The 12137-nt window shown below is 36.8% G+C and overlaps 1 protein-coding gene across 2 annotated transcripts in view; it reads left to right on the top strand.

Annotated features, from left to right (window-relative positions):
- Nucleotides 1–11893, top strand: part of ATL1 (atlastin GTPase 1) — a 79809-nt gene extending 67916 nt beyond the window's left edge. The window contains exons 10-15 of one of the 2 annotated variants that reach the window (XM_061157395.1): nucleotides 1374–1501; nucleotides 2234–2290; nucleotides 3323–3394; nucleotides 4480–4911; nucleotides 9040–9054; nucleotides 10914–11893. In XM_061157395.1, the coding sequence (XP_061013378.1) occupies nucleotides 1374–1501; nucleotides 2234–2290; nucleotides 3323–3394; nucleotides 4480–4911; nucleotides 9040–9054; nucleotides 10914–11024 (815 nt within the window). In that variant the 3' untranslated portion in view covers nucleotides 11025–11893. The remainder of the gene's footprint in view (nucleotides 1–1373; nucleotides 1502–2233; nucleotides 2291–3322; nucleotides 3395–4479; nucleotides 4912–9039; nucleotides 9055–10913) is intronic. The other variant, XM_061157396.1, reaches the window with a different exon arrangement.
- Nucleotides 11894–12137: the final 244 nt, after the last annotated feature.

Below are 12137 nucleotides of genomic sequence, written 5' to 3'. Positions count from 1 at the left end.
GTTACTGCATTTGCTTAGATACCAAGTCTCTGGATATACCAAGTCTCTGCTTTTTACGTATGATTTAAAAAATTATTGCTGTGTTCAAAAGACTACTCTGAATATGTTTTCTGTGTTACTTTGCTAAATTTGTAATGCTAAACTTAAACCTAATACTATAAAATGGGTTATGTGTAATCAGTTCAGTTCAGTCACTCAGTCGTGTCTGACTCTGTGCGACCCCATGAACCACAGGACGCCAGGCCTCCCTGTCCATCACCAACTCCCGGAGTCCACCCAAACCCATGTCCATCGAGTTGGTGATGCCATCCAACCATCTCATCCTCTGTCATCTCCTTCTCCTCCTGCCCTCAATCTTTCCCAGCATCAGGGTCTTTTCCAATGAGTCAGCTCTTCACATCAGGTGGCCACAGGATTGGAGTTTCAGCTTCAACATCAGTCCTTCCAATGAACACCCAGGACTGATCTCCTTTAGAATGGACTGGTTGGATTTCCTTGCAGTCCAAGGGACTCTCAAGAGTCTTCTCCAACACCACAGTTCAAAATCATCAATTCTTTGGCGCTCAGCTTTATTTATAGTCCAACTCTCACATCCATACATGACCACTGGAAAAACCATAGCCTTGACTAGACGGACCTTAATTGGCAAAGTAATATCTCTGCTTTTTAATATGCTGTCTAGGTTGGCCGTAACTTTCCTTCCAAGGAGTAAGCGTCTTTTAATTTCACGGCTGCAGTCACCATTAGTTGTACTAAGTAACTCAGACTACTTCTGATCAGCTAGCTAAAAGGCCTCCATTGCTTTTCTTACAGTTTTATTTTGTGTTGCTGAGTTTCACTAGTAGAGGAAGCCCTAATTTCACTTCTTTTTGAACTTGAGTATTAGCTAACACACCTTACACAGTTCTATACACTTTTCATAAGATTGGCACAGTAAACACAGAAAACTTTTGGATATACTTTCTGGAGGGAATACATCTTATAAGACAGTAAATGTCTGCCCTTCTTCCATTTATGACTCTCTCTGTATAAAACCATGAACAAGACTTAAAGGCATCAGAATGCATGACATCCTTATGTGAATAGAGTGTGAAACATTTGTGTATTGTTTAATATCAAGAAAGCTATTTTATAGGTGAAAGACAAAATAAATATGTAATCAGAGTGGAGATGAGAAAGACCAGCAATAGGAGTTGGGCAAGGAGTATAGTTCACCCTGAGAAAAGTGGGTTTCAGGAGTAATTTAGATGATCAGAAGGTGAGTGATAGCTTTATCACTGGGGGGAAAATAGAGGTAATTACCAGATGTTTTATGGTATTCCATGAAAGACTTTAAAAATTTTTAAATAATGGTGAATTTTCTTTTACTTTAGAAATAGATGATGAATTCATCAAAAACTTGAAAATCCTCATTCCTTGGCTGCTTAGTCCCGAGAGCCTAGACATTAAAGAGATCAATGGGAACAAAATCACCTGCCGAGGTCTGGTAGAGTACTTCAAGGTATCATTCTCATTTCTAGAGCACTTGTGAGTATTTAGATTTGACATGTTTGGGAATGCAGTTCCTTCCTAAAACAACAGAAAATTATAGACTCCATATAATATGAGGGGACAAAGGTATGAGGAATATATACAAATGATTTAAAAAATTAGACTCTCAAGAGGAGCTTGCTTTCTGAAATTATTTTTTGAGAAAACTTGAGGTAACTTTACTGTCACCTTTTATCTTGAGGGGAATATATTTCAAAACAGAAATGTATCTCGGAGTTGGAAAAGTCTTGCTTCTTTTTAGGGGGAGGAGGTGTTTCCCAGGATCACAAAGGCTTGAATTCTTGCTGTGCATAAAACACTGTGGAGGAGTGTAGAATTTTAGTAGGAAACTCAGGGCCCTTGAACAGATCTGTTCCATAAAGCTTGAGGAGGCAGCAGGTACAGATTTCTGTGGGTAACTGAAAACATTACTCCTAGCAGAGGGATCTGAGAAAGTTTTAAAGGAGGTAAGGTAGGTAAGCCTTTGCGAAGACTGAGATTGGCAAATGTGTGCAAAGGACTTTTCAGGAAAAGGGAACAAGAACTAATAAGAGGGAATTAAAAGTATGAGAAAGATAATATTTCCTGAAACTGTCAAGATCTAATTTTTTTGAATTGTCAAGACCTTAGACCTCAGAATACAATTTAACATAGATATTGAACGGAATTACTTGAACATGAGTTTTTCTTTCCTATTTTTTAGGCTTATATAAAGATCTATCAAGGTGAAGAATTACCACATCCCAAATCCATGTTACAGGTATTTATTCATCAGGAGTCTTGACATTCTAAAACATTCTGTCACTAAAGCTAAGTTAAAGATATGCTCCAATCTGGCTGTCAGAAATCACCATATAAAAATAATGGATGGAGTGATATATCAGATTATTTTTCTAATAACTACTCACTTGTGCAAATGATTCATCTAATCACTTTCATATACACATATAGCACCCTCACTTGTGCTGAGATGCAAGAGAGTCTTCATTCTCTTTGTAGTAAATTTGTTTAGAAAAGACTCATACTGTGGTTTAGATTCATACGAGTGACAAGAAAAGTAGGTCCAGGTTTTAAACAAGTGGCCTCTACAAATAAACATTCAAGAAAGGAAAAACTCACTTTTCCCATACTTTTTAAATTTCTGAATCTTAATGCTTCCTTTATGTTATCAGTGATACATTGTTCTATCAGTAGTAATCTTTAAAGCTGACATATTTTTATGTATGAGAACATGCGTGCTAAGTTGCTTCAGTTGTGTCCACCTCTGTATGACCCTGTGGACTGCAGCCTGCCAGGCTCCTCTGTCCATGAGATTCTCCAGGCAAGAATACCAGAGTGGGTTGCTATGCCCTTCTCAGGGCGATCTTCCTGACCCAGGGATCAAACCTGTGTCTCTTATGTCTACCTGCACTGGCAGGCAGGTTCCTTACCACTAGTGCTGCCTGGGAAGCCCATTAGGATATATAAAATGTATATATTATTTCCCATGTGTCTGGATTTATAGATTCTCCCACACAGACACATTTGGTGAAAGGCTTAAAAATATTTTTTAGATGAATAGTCTTCCAAATGAAAATTCATTTTCGAACTATGGTTTATTGAGTAAGCTATATTTTATACATTTTGAAATTTTAATTTTACTAATTTTAAAAGATACAGAAGTATTTCGGCACTTTTTAAATTATCTGGTGACCTTGAGTTCTTGCATATTTCTTGCACATTGTGTGTATATATGTGGAAGTTTAATAAATATGAATTCCATTTTACATCATACTTTGTACTTTGTCCAAAGGCCACAGCAGAAGCTAATAATTTAGCAGCCGTCGCAACTGCCAAGGATACATACAATAAAAAAATGGAAGAGGTAAGAATATTTTAACTCACATTTTAAATAAAATCAGTATTTCTTCCATGAACTCATTCTTTTCTTCTTCCATGTTACACTGTATACACATGCGGAAGTGGCCCTGACTTATACTTTCTCAGCCTATGTGTATCACATTTCTTTTTATTGTATTCCTAAAGTACTTTAATCACAAATGAAGGGAACACGACGTGCAAAATTTAAATGTATTTTAAATGAATTCTCTCTATATTTCTTTTTAAAATTCACATTGTGGGGGTGGAAGAATACAGATTTTCCCACTATTTATAAGATCTAAAGTAGCTAAAATAACATGATACCCTCTCCACTATACCTCCCCATATTCCACAAGTCCAATTTCTATCTTAAGTATAAAAACCTGTTAGAAAAAAATAAACCACAAGGGCCAATATTTCTAAGTACTATATTTCCTCTTTTTACTAGTAACATTCTAAATTAGGAAGCATCTAATGATTATTGTGTATATCTATTAATGTGATGAGTTTTCTTTCCACTGAAAATGTTATAAAATCAAAATTGCACCTCAAATTGGTAGAGCCTTGGAATCAAGGGATATATAGTATATGGTCTGGTGTTTATGACATAATTAAAGGGGAAATGGAGAGTCTCCTATGTATATTTAAATCTCAACCAAAGTTAACCGTATAGGTAATTGCGATTTCTCTTGTAACTTTTGAAAAAAAGTTGAAAAAGTGGTCCATGAACATTTAACGTGTTTCCATTTAGTCTCTTGAAGAAAATACTGAATGGACTCCAAACAAAAATCAGTGAAACCTTTTCACCTTGAGGAAATTGGACTAAGTAATGGATATTCCAATCTGTGTTGAGAATAAAAATTAAGGCTTTACTATTTCACCTATAAAGTTACCAGTCCCACTTATAGTCTCCCTTATACCAGTCCCACTTATAGAAATGAAATGTGGAAAGATGTGGGTTGACAAAATAAAATGTAGGCTCCTTCTCATTATTAATGTGTTCTAACAGATTCAGCTTAAGTGCAAAATTGTGATATAGTTGCTAGTTTTACTGTGCACTGCATAAATAATACTTCCTACTCAATACAGATCTGTGGCGGTGACAAACCATTTCTGGCCCCTAATGACCTGCAGACCAAACACCTGGAGCTTAAGGAAGAATCTGTGAAGCTATTTCGAGGGGTGAAGAAGATGGGCGGGGAGGAATTTAGCCGCCGTTACTTGCAACAGCTGGAGACTGAAATAGATGAACTCTACATCCAGTATATCAAGCACAATGATAGCAAAAATATCTTCCATGCAGCTCGTACCCCAGCCACACTGTTTGTTGTCATCTTTATCACATATGTGATTGCTGGTGTGACTGGATTCATTGGTTTGGACATCATAGCTAGCCTATGCAATATGATAATGGGACTGACCCTTATCACCCTGTGCACCTGGGCATACATCCGGTACTCTGGAGAATACCGAGAGCTGGGAGCTGTAATAGACCAAGTGGCAGCAGCCTTGTGGGACCAGGTAGGAACACTGAATTCTCTTCAACTAAATGCAGCACCTATTTGAATGCTACCTGTGTTCCAGACACTATGTTAGATATTGTAAAATATAGAAGTAAACATGACTTTAAGAATTTTATATAGAGTTTGTCAAGATGGCCAGATACAAACTATAGAAATAGTTTTCCAGTCAACATCTCACTGTTTTTCAAAAATACATGGATTAGGTAGTGTTTTTCTTATCCCTAAAGTGGAGGGAAAACACAGTTGAGTTTTTATTTAGCTGATTGTGGCTCGGTTATTTGTTGATGACATCACACTTAAGACCTGCCATTTGACTCTCATTGGTTTTGTTGTGCTGCGCTTGATTGCTCAGCCGTGTCCAGCTCTTTGCGACCCCACGGACTGCAGCCTACCAGGCTCCTCTGTCCGTGGGGATTCTCCAGGCAAGAATACTGGAATGGGTTGCCATGCCCTCCTCCAGGGGATCGTCCCAACCCAGGGACTGAACCCACATCTCCTTCACTGTAGGCAGATTCTTTACCATCTGAGCCACTAGGAAAGCCCAAGGGTACTGGAGTGGATAGCCTATCCCTTCTCCAGGGGATCTTTCTGACCCAGGAATCAAACCGGGCTCTCCTGCATTACAGGTAGATTGTTTACCAGCTGAGCTACCAGGGAAGCCCTTGGTTTTGTTCAGTTCACTTCAGTCGCTCCGTTGTGTCAGACTCTTTGCGACCCCATGGACTTAAGCACACCAGGCTTCCCTGTCCCTCACCAACTCCCAGAGCCTACTCAAACTCATGTCCATCGTGTTGGTGATGCCATCCAACCATCTCATCCTCTGTCGTCCCCTTCTCCCCCTGCCTTCAATCTTGCCCAGAATCAAGGTCTTTTCCAGTGAGTCGGTTCTTCCCATCAGGTGGCCAAAGTATTGGAGTTTCAGCTTCAGCATCAGTCCTTCCAATGAATATTCAGGACTGATCTCCTTTAGGATGGACTGGTTGGATCTCCTTGCAGTCCAAGGGACTTTCAAGAGTCTTCTCCAACACCACAGTTAAAAAGCATCGATTCTTCGGTGCTCAGCTTTCTTTAGAGTGCAACTCTCACATCCATACATGACTACTGGAAAAACCATAGCCTTGACGAGACGGACCTTTGTTGGTAATGTCTCTGCTTTTTAATATGCTGTCTAGGTTGGTCATAGCTTTTCTTCCAAGGAGCAAGTGTCTTTTAATTTCATGGCTGCAGTCACCATCTGCAGTGATTTTGGAGCCCCCCAAAATAAATTCTGTCACTGTTTCCATTGCTTCACCATTCATTTGCCATGAAGTGATGGGACCAGATGCCATGATCTTAGTTTTCTGAATGTTGAGTTTTAAGCCAACTTTTTCACTGTCCTCTTTCACTTTCATCAAGAGGCTCTTTAGTTCTTTGCTTTCTGCCATAAGGGTGCTGTCATCTGCATATCTGGTTATTGATATTTCTCCCAGCTATCTTGATTCCAACTTGTGCTTCATCCAGCCTGCCTTTTTGCATGATGTACTCTGCATATAAGTTAAATAAGCAGGGTGACAATATACAGCCTTGACGTACTCCTGTCCCAATTTGGAACCAGCCTGTTGCTCCATGTCCAGTTCTAACTGTTGCTTCTTGACCTGCATACAGATTTCTGGGGAGGCAGGTCAGGTGGTCTGGTATTCCCATCTCTTTAAGAATTTCCCACAGTTTGTTGTGATCCACACAGTCAAAGGCTTTGGTGTAGTCAATAAAGCAAAGGTAGGTGTTTTTCTGGAACTCTCTTGCTTTTTTGATGATCCAACAGATGTTTGCAATTTGATCTCTGGTTCCTTTGCCTTTTCTAAAACCAGCTTGAACATCTGGAAGTTCGTGGTTCATATACTGTTGTAGCCTGACTTGGAGAATTTTGAGCATTACTTTGCTAGTGTGTGACATGAGTGCAATTATGCAGTAGTTGGAACATTCTTTGACATTCCCTTTCTTTGGGACTGGAATGAAAACTGACCTTTTCCAGTCCTATGGCCACTGCTGAGTTTTACAGATTTGCTGGCATATTGAGTCCAGCAGTTTCACAGCATCATCTTAGATTGAAATAGCTCAACTGGAATTCCATCACCTCCACTAGCTTTGTTCACAGAGATGCTCCGTAAGGCTCACTTGACGTCGCATTCCAGGATGTCTGGCTCTAGGTGAGTGATCACACCATTGTGGTTATCTGGGTCATGAAAATCTTTTTTGTATAGTTCTTCTGTGTATTCTTGCCACCTCTTCTTAGTATCTTCTGCTTCTGTTAGGTCCCTACCATTTCTATCCTTTATTGTGCTCATCTTTGCATGAAATGTTCCCTTGGTATCTCTAATTTTCCTGACAAGATCTTTCCCATTTTGTTGTTTTCCTCTATTTTTTTTTGCATTGATCACTGAGGAAGGCTTTCTTATCTCTCCTTGCTGTTCTTTGGAAATCTGCACTCAAAGGGCTGTATCTTTCCTTTTCTCCTTTGCCTTTCACTTCTCTTCTTTTCTCAGCTATTTGTGAGGCCTCGTCAGACAACCATTTTGCCTTTTTGCATTTCTTTTTCTTGGGGATGGTCTTGATTACTGCCTCCTGTACAATGTCATGAACCTCTGTCTATAGTTCTTCAGGCACTCTATCAGATCCAGTCCCTTGAATCTATTTGTCATTTCCACTGTATAATTGTAAGGGATTTGATTTAGGTCATACCTGAATGGTCTAGTGGTTTTCCCTACTTTCTTCAATTTACGTCTGAATTTGGCAATAAAGAGTTCCTGGTCTGAGCCACAGTCAGCTCCCAGTCTTGTTTTTGCTGACTGTATAGAGTTTCTCCATCTTTGGCTGCAAAGAATATAATCAGTCTGATTTTGGTGTTGACCATCTGGTGATGTCCATGTGTACAGTCTTCTCTTGTGTTGTTGGAAGAGGGTTTTTGCTGTGACCAGTGCGTTCTCTTGGCAAAACTGTTAGTCTATGACCTGCTTTGTTTTGTACATTGACCTGCTTCATTTTGTACTCCAAGGCCAAATTTGCCTGTAACTCCAGGTAGCTCTTGACTTCCTACTTTTGCATTCCAGTTCCTTATTATGAAGAGGATATCTTTTTTGGGTGTTAGTTTTAGAAGGTCTTGTAGGCCTTCGTAGAACCATTGTTAGGAGCATATATAAATGTCCATCTGAAGTCCTATCACTGTCTCTTTTAGTAAAACCCCTCAACACAGTATCTGATTACTTCAGATTGTCTCTTTGAACTATTCATTTGTACCAGGCCCTAAAACGAGTCCAGGTCAACCTCTAGGTCAGCTGCTTCTGGGTCAGGTGTCCTTTATGGTCCAACTAACCAACCCAGGGTCACCATGGTCTGCTATTCAAATAATTGATTATGGACAGGGGAAACAATTATAAACATGCCATAATAAAAATCATCTCACCTTTCATCCTGGAAGTGTCTTCAATTACCGCATGAAAATTTCGGGGAATTTAGTGAAACTAAAGTTGAGATTTTAATAAAATTTTGGAGTTAAGACTTGTGAATATTTATGGTCTGCAGGTAGCAAGTAACAGCTACAGTTCTCTCAGCATTGAGTATGTTTATACTCTTTAAAACCAAACTGTAACTGATGGATTTGCCGTGTGTCTTTGAAGAATCTGGGTGAGATATGTACTGATAAATGGTAGCACTACTGGAAAAGAATTAATTAAAATTGGATCCTCTGAGCCACTGCCTCAGAAAGCCCCTCAACCTCAAAAGATGCAGAGGGGCTATTTGAGGTAAATCCCAAAGCCCTCCTAGAATATGATGCCGAAACCTGTGATGAATATAGAAGTGGGTTCTTCAGAGGATTCTGATTAAATATGTAATCTAAATCAAAGAAGTCTGCAGGGGTATATGTTCTAAATATTTTTAACTGGAAGTAACTGCTTTACCAAGTTGTGTTGGGTTCTGCCATACATCAACATGAATCAGCTGTAGGTATACACATGTCCCCTCCCTCAAGGTGTATTTGTTCTTAAATGCTCACAACTTACTAATATAAATAAGATTGATTATCATAGTGCTATTAATGAAGCAGGATATATACTTCTCTTTTCTCCCCTTTAATCTGCCTTTACCACAGGGAAGTACAAATGAGGTAAGTTAAATCTTTCTTAAATTAACAGCTACTCATATATTTATAAACATTATGATTGTCTTATTTTACAAACCAACTAGTCATTAAAGGATGTCTCAATGTAGATAAGTTTTAAAATATTTAATTTACTCTGAACATATTATTTTATCCACATATGAAACACAAGAATTGATTACCATGAATATTTTATTTCTGAATGTTTAGAAATTTTCAAAAATCTTAAGCTCTAACATTGGACATTTTGTTCTACTGCGGAGTGAAACAAGTAGTTATGAAAATCTTGAGGAAACTTAACTAATGCAGAGTCAATGGAGCTACAACCTTTAGAAGTGATTTTCAACTCTGGCTTCTGAATGAGTTATCCGTACCACCTTAAGCAGGTTTCAGGCCAGCATGTAGTATAACTAACTTTCTTGGCATACCTTGGACCTGACCTGTAAATTAGTGTTCATTTCTCCCACTGCACATGTGTAGAAAGTCTGTATCTGAGGAAGAATCTAAGTTTCTAAGAAGTAATCATTTTCACATAAGAAAAGTTATTTCTGTGGAATCATTTAGGTCATTACTTTCAGAAAGCAAAATTGATCTTCAGCAACTACAGTGACAGTACATAATTCTTTCCTTGGTTTCTGCTGTTTTATATATAACTAGATTATGTCTGCCAATCAGATACCAAGTATATATTTAATATTTATAAGTCAACAAGGAATTATTTTATGTAAAATTCAGTAAAATGAATTTACTAAAACAGTAAAAATAAATTTCAACTTTGTAAATCAAATCTTAAGAAAAAATAGGAACTTTTAAGAAAACATGGATTAAACTGAATGTATTAGAATCAGAATAGAACTAAGGTTGTGCCAGTATGCATTTGTAAATTGATCATGGTATAATTCAGACTTAAGAAAATAGCCATATAGACTCAAAAAGATAAAAATGAATGGAATTTCCTGGAAATTCTGTTTAAGGGTATCAAGCTTTTATCCAGCTTTTAAAAATACTCAGACTTTTAAATACTCTAGAATTTCATCAGATAAATTGGTCTTAACTGAGTGTTCATTATGTGAAAGTCAGAGGAGGCAATGAATTTTAGACACTAGCTGAGGGGTTAAAAAAACATAAAAATATTTATGGACACTTCAGAAAGCAGTATGTAAACATTTCTATATTCAAACACTGTTACACAGACAAATAACGACGACAGGTAGTTATAATGAAGAAAGACTTTCTAAGGTAATGTGGTAATGTTTCTGAATAAAGGTTTTGTAAGCTATGAACTGATTAGTGGAAGCAAGGAAAGAGAGCATATTTGAGAAAGCCCATGTGGTGGGGAAGGGGTAACAAATGTGCTTATTTGCATGACCATATCAGGAAATTATGGAGAATAAAAAGTGGTCCCTTTCTGAAAAACCTATCAAGAAGGTGCAATAGCAAGTGTTCTACCTGTGTGTAATAAATTTGCTATTGGCAATCACAAGTTATAAGCTCCTATAATTCCTCTAAAACTAATAATATTCACAATATGAGTTTTCCACATCTGTGGGGCACAGTGGGTTAGGAAGCTCTGATCCAAAAGGTGGGAACGGTAAAAGAAAATGCAGTCTGAGGACAGAACATTTACCATAGAGATCAACCCACAGAAGTAGTAATATCAACACACTGGAGAGTTGAAAATACTTTTGACTGCTGAGATACTAGTTATTAGTATATATGTTATACAGATTACTAAGGATTCCAAATTTAGCATGCTGAATTTTATATAGTACCATAAATTACACTAAAAGGAAAAAGTTTTTATCTGTGTATTTAATAAAGTGTTTTATCATTTTTTAAAATAATCTTGATTATTTTATTTCTAGGCTTTATACAAGCTTTACAGTGCGGCAGCAACCCACAGACATCTGTATCATCAAGCGTTTCCTGCACCAAAGTCAGAATCTACTGAACAATCAGAAAAGAAGAAAATGTAACCCTAAATTTAAAAAATACAGGTGCATGACCAAATTGTCAATTAAATATTGTTTTATGTTTCCATGCAAACATACAAAGTGCTTCCATCAGAACAGAGTAAAATACCAAGCACCTATGAAGAGTGCACAACAGCTTAGTTCTTTTGCTTCAGTGTTTAATAAGCAGATATATGTATGCATGGTTATATCATTTGTTAACATGTATAGTTTCTTGATTTTGTCTTCAAATATGCTATTATAATTTAAAGAATTTGTCTATTTATGATAACAGTACATGTGTTCTGCTTGAATTTACTAAATACTACTACTGGGTTATAGTTAAACCATGTAGTAATATTACTCCACATTTAGATATGCTCATTTAATTTCTACAGAAGAATTTTTAAATTATTTCACATAGGCATTTGTTAAAACATAGCTCAATAGGCTTGATCCAACCTATACCATCTTACATATACCATTAGCTTTTATTATAAAAGACATCTAAGAGAGCTTTTCAGTTGCTTTATCAGAAACTATATATTGCTTCTTTTATATTATTGTTTAATATAGAATATAAACCTCTTGATCAAAAATGCACAAAAAAATCACTTTGTATATGTATTTGAGTTTCACTGCATTGTATATTTTTTCATTTGGTACACAAAGATATGTATTCATCATAGGTTTATTCTTTTAACATGTGAACTATTATTAAAGTTTACTCTGGTTCCTAAGATTAAAAACAACTGAATTTGGAAATGTTTGGGAGGTGCTGATACAGAAGAGGAAAGTTTCTATCTCTTTTTTAAATTCAAAATGCATTTTCTTTAATATTGACACCATTACAGATTTAGCTTTTCATTTTAACTTATGTATGCTGATCCCTTTTAGGTACCTTCCAGTTCTTTTAAACCAGTGATTCTATATTGTATTTCTAATTACTAAAATCTGTAGTGATATTTCATTGAGCATACTTTTTAGAGGATAAAAATGTGCAGTAATGAAAAAAAAAAAAAAGTAATGCCTCTTATCTGGGAGCTCTAAAACAGAGTAATTTATAACTTTCTTAGAAATAGCTAAGCTTTAGTTAAATGAAATGGTAATATTAAGTAAAGAATAAACAATGATTAA

Source organism: Dama dama, chromosome 12, assembly GCF_033118175.1.
Source record: "Dama dama isolate Ldn47 chromosome 12, ASM3311817v1, whole genome shotgun sequence".
Lineage (NCBI taxonomy): Eukaryota > Metazoa > Chordata > Mammalia > Artiodactyla > Cervidae > Dama > Dama dama.
This window is presented reverse-complemented; position numbering and strand designations above follow the sequence as displayed.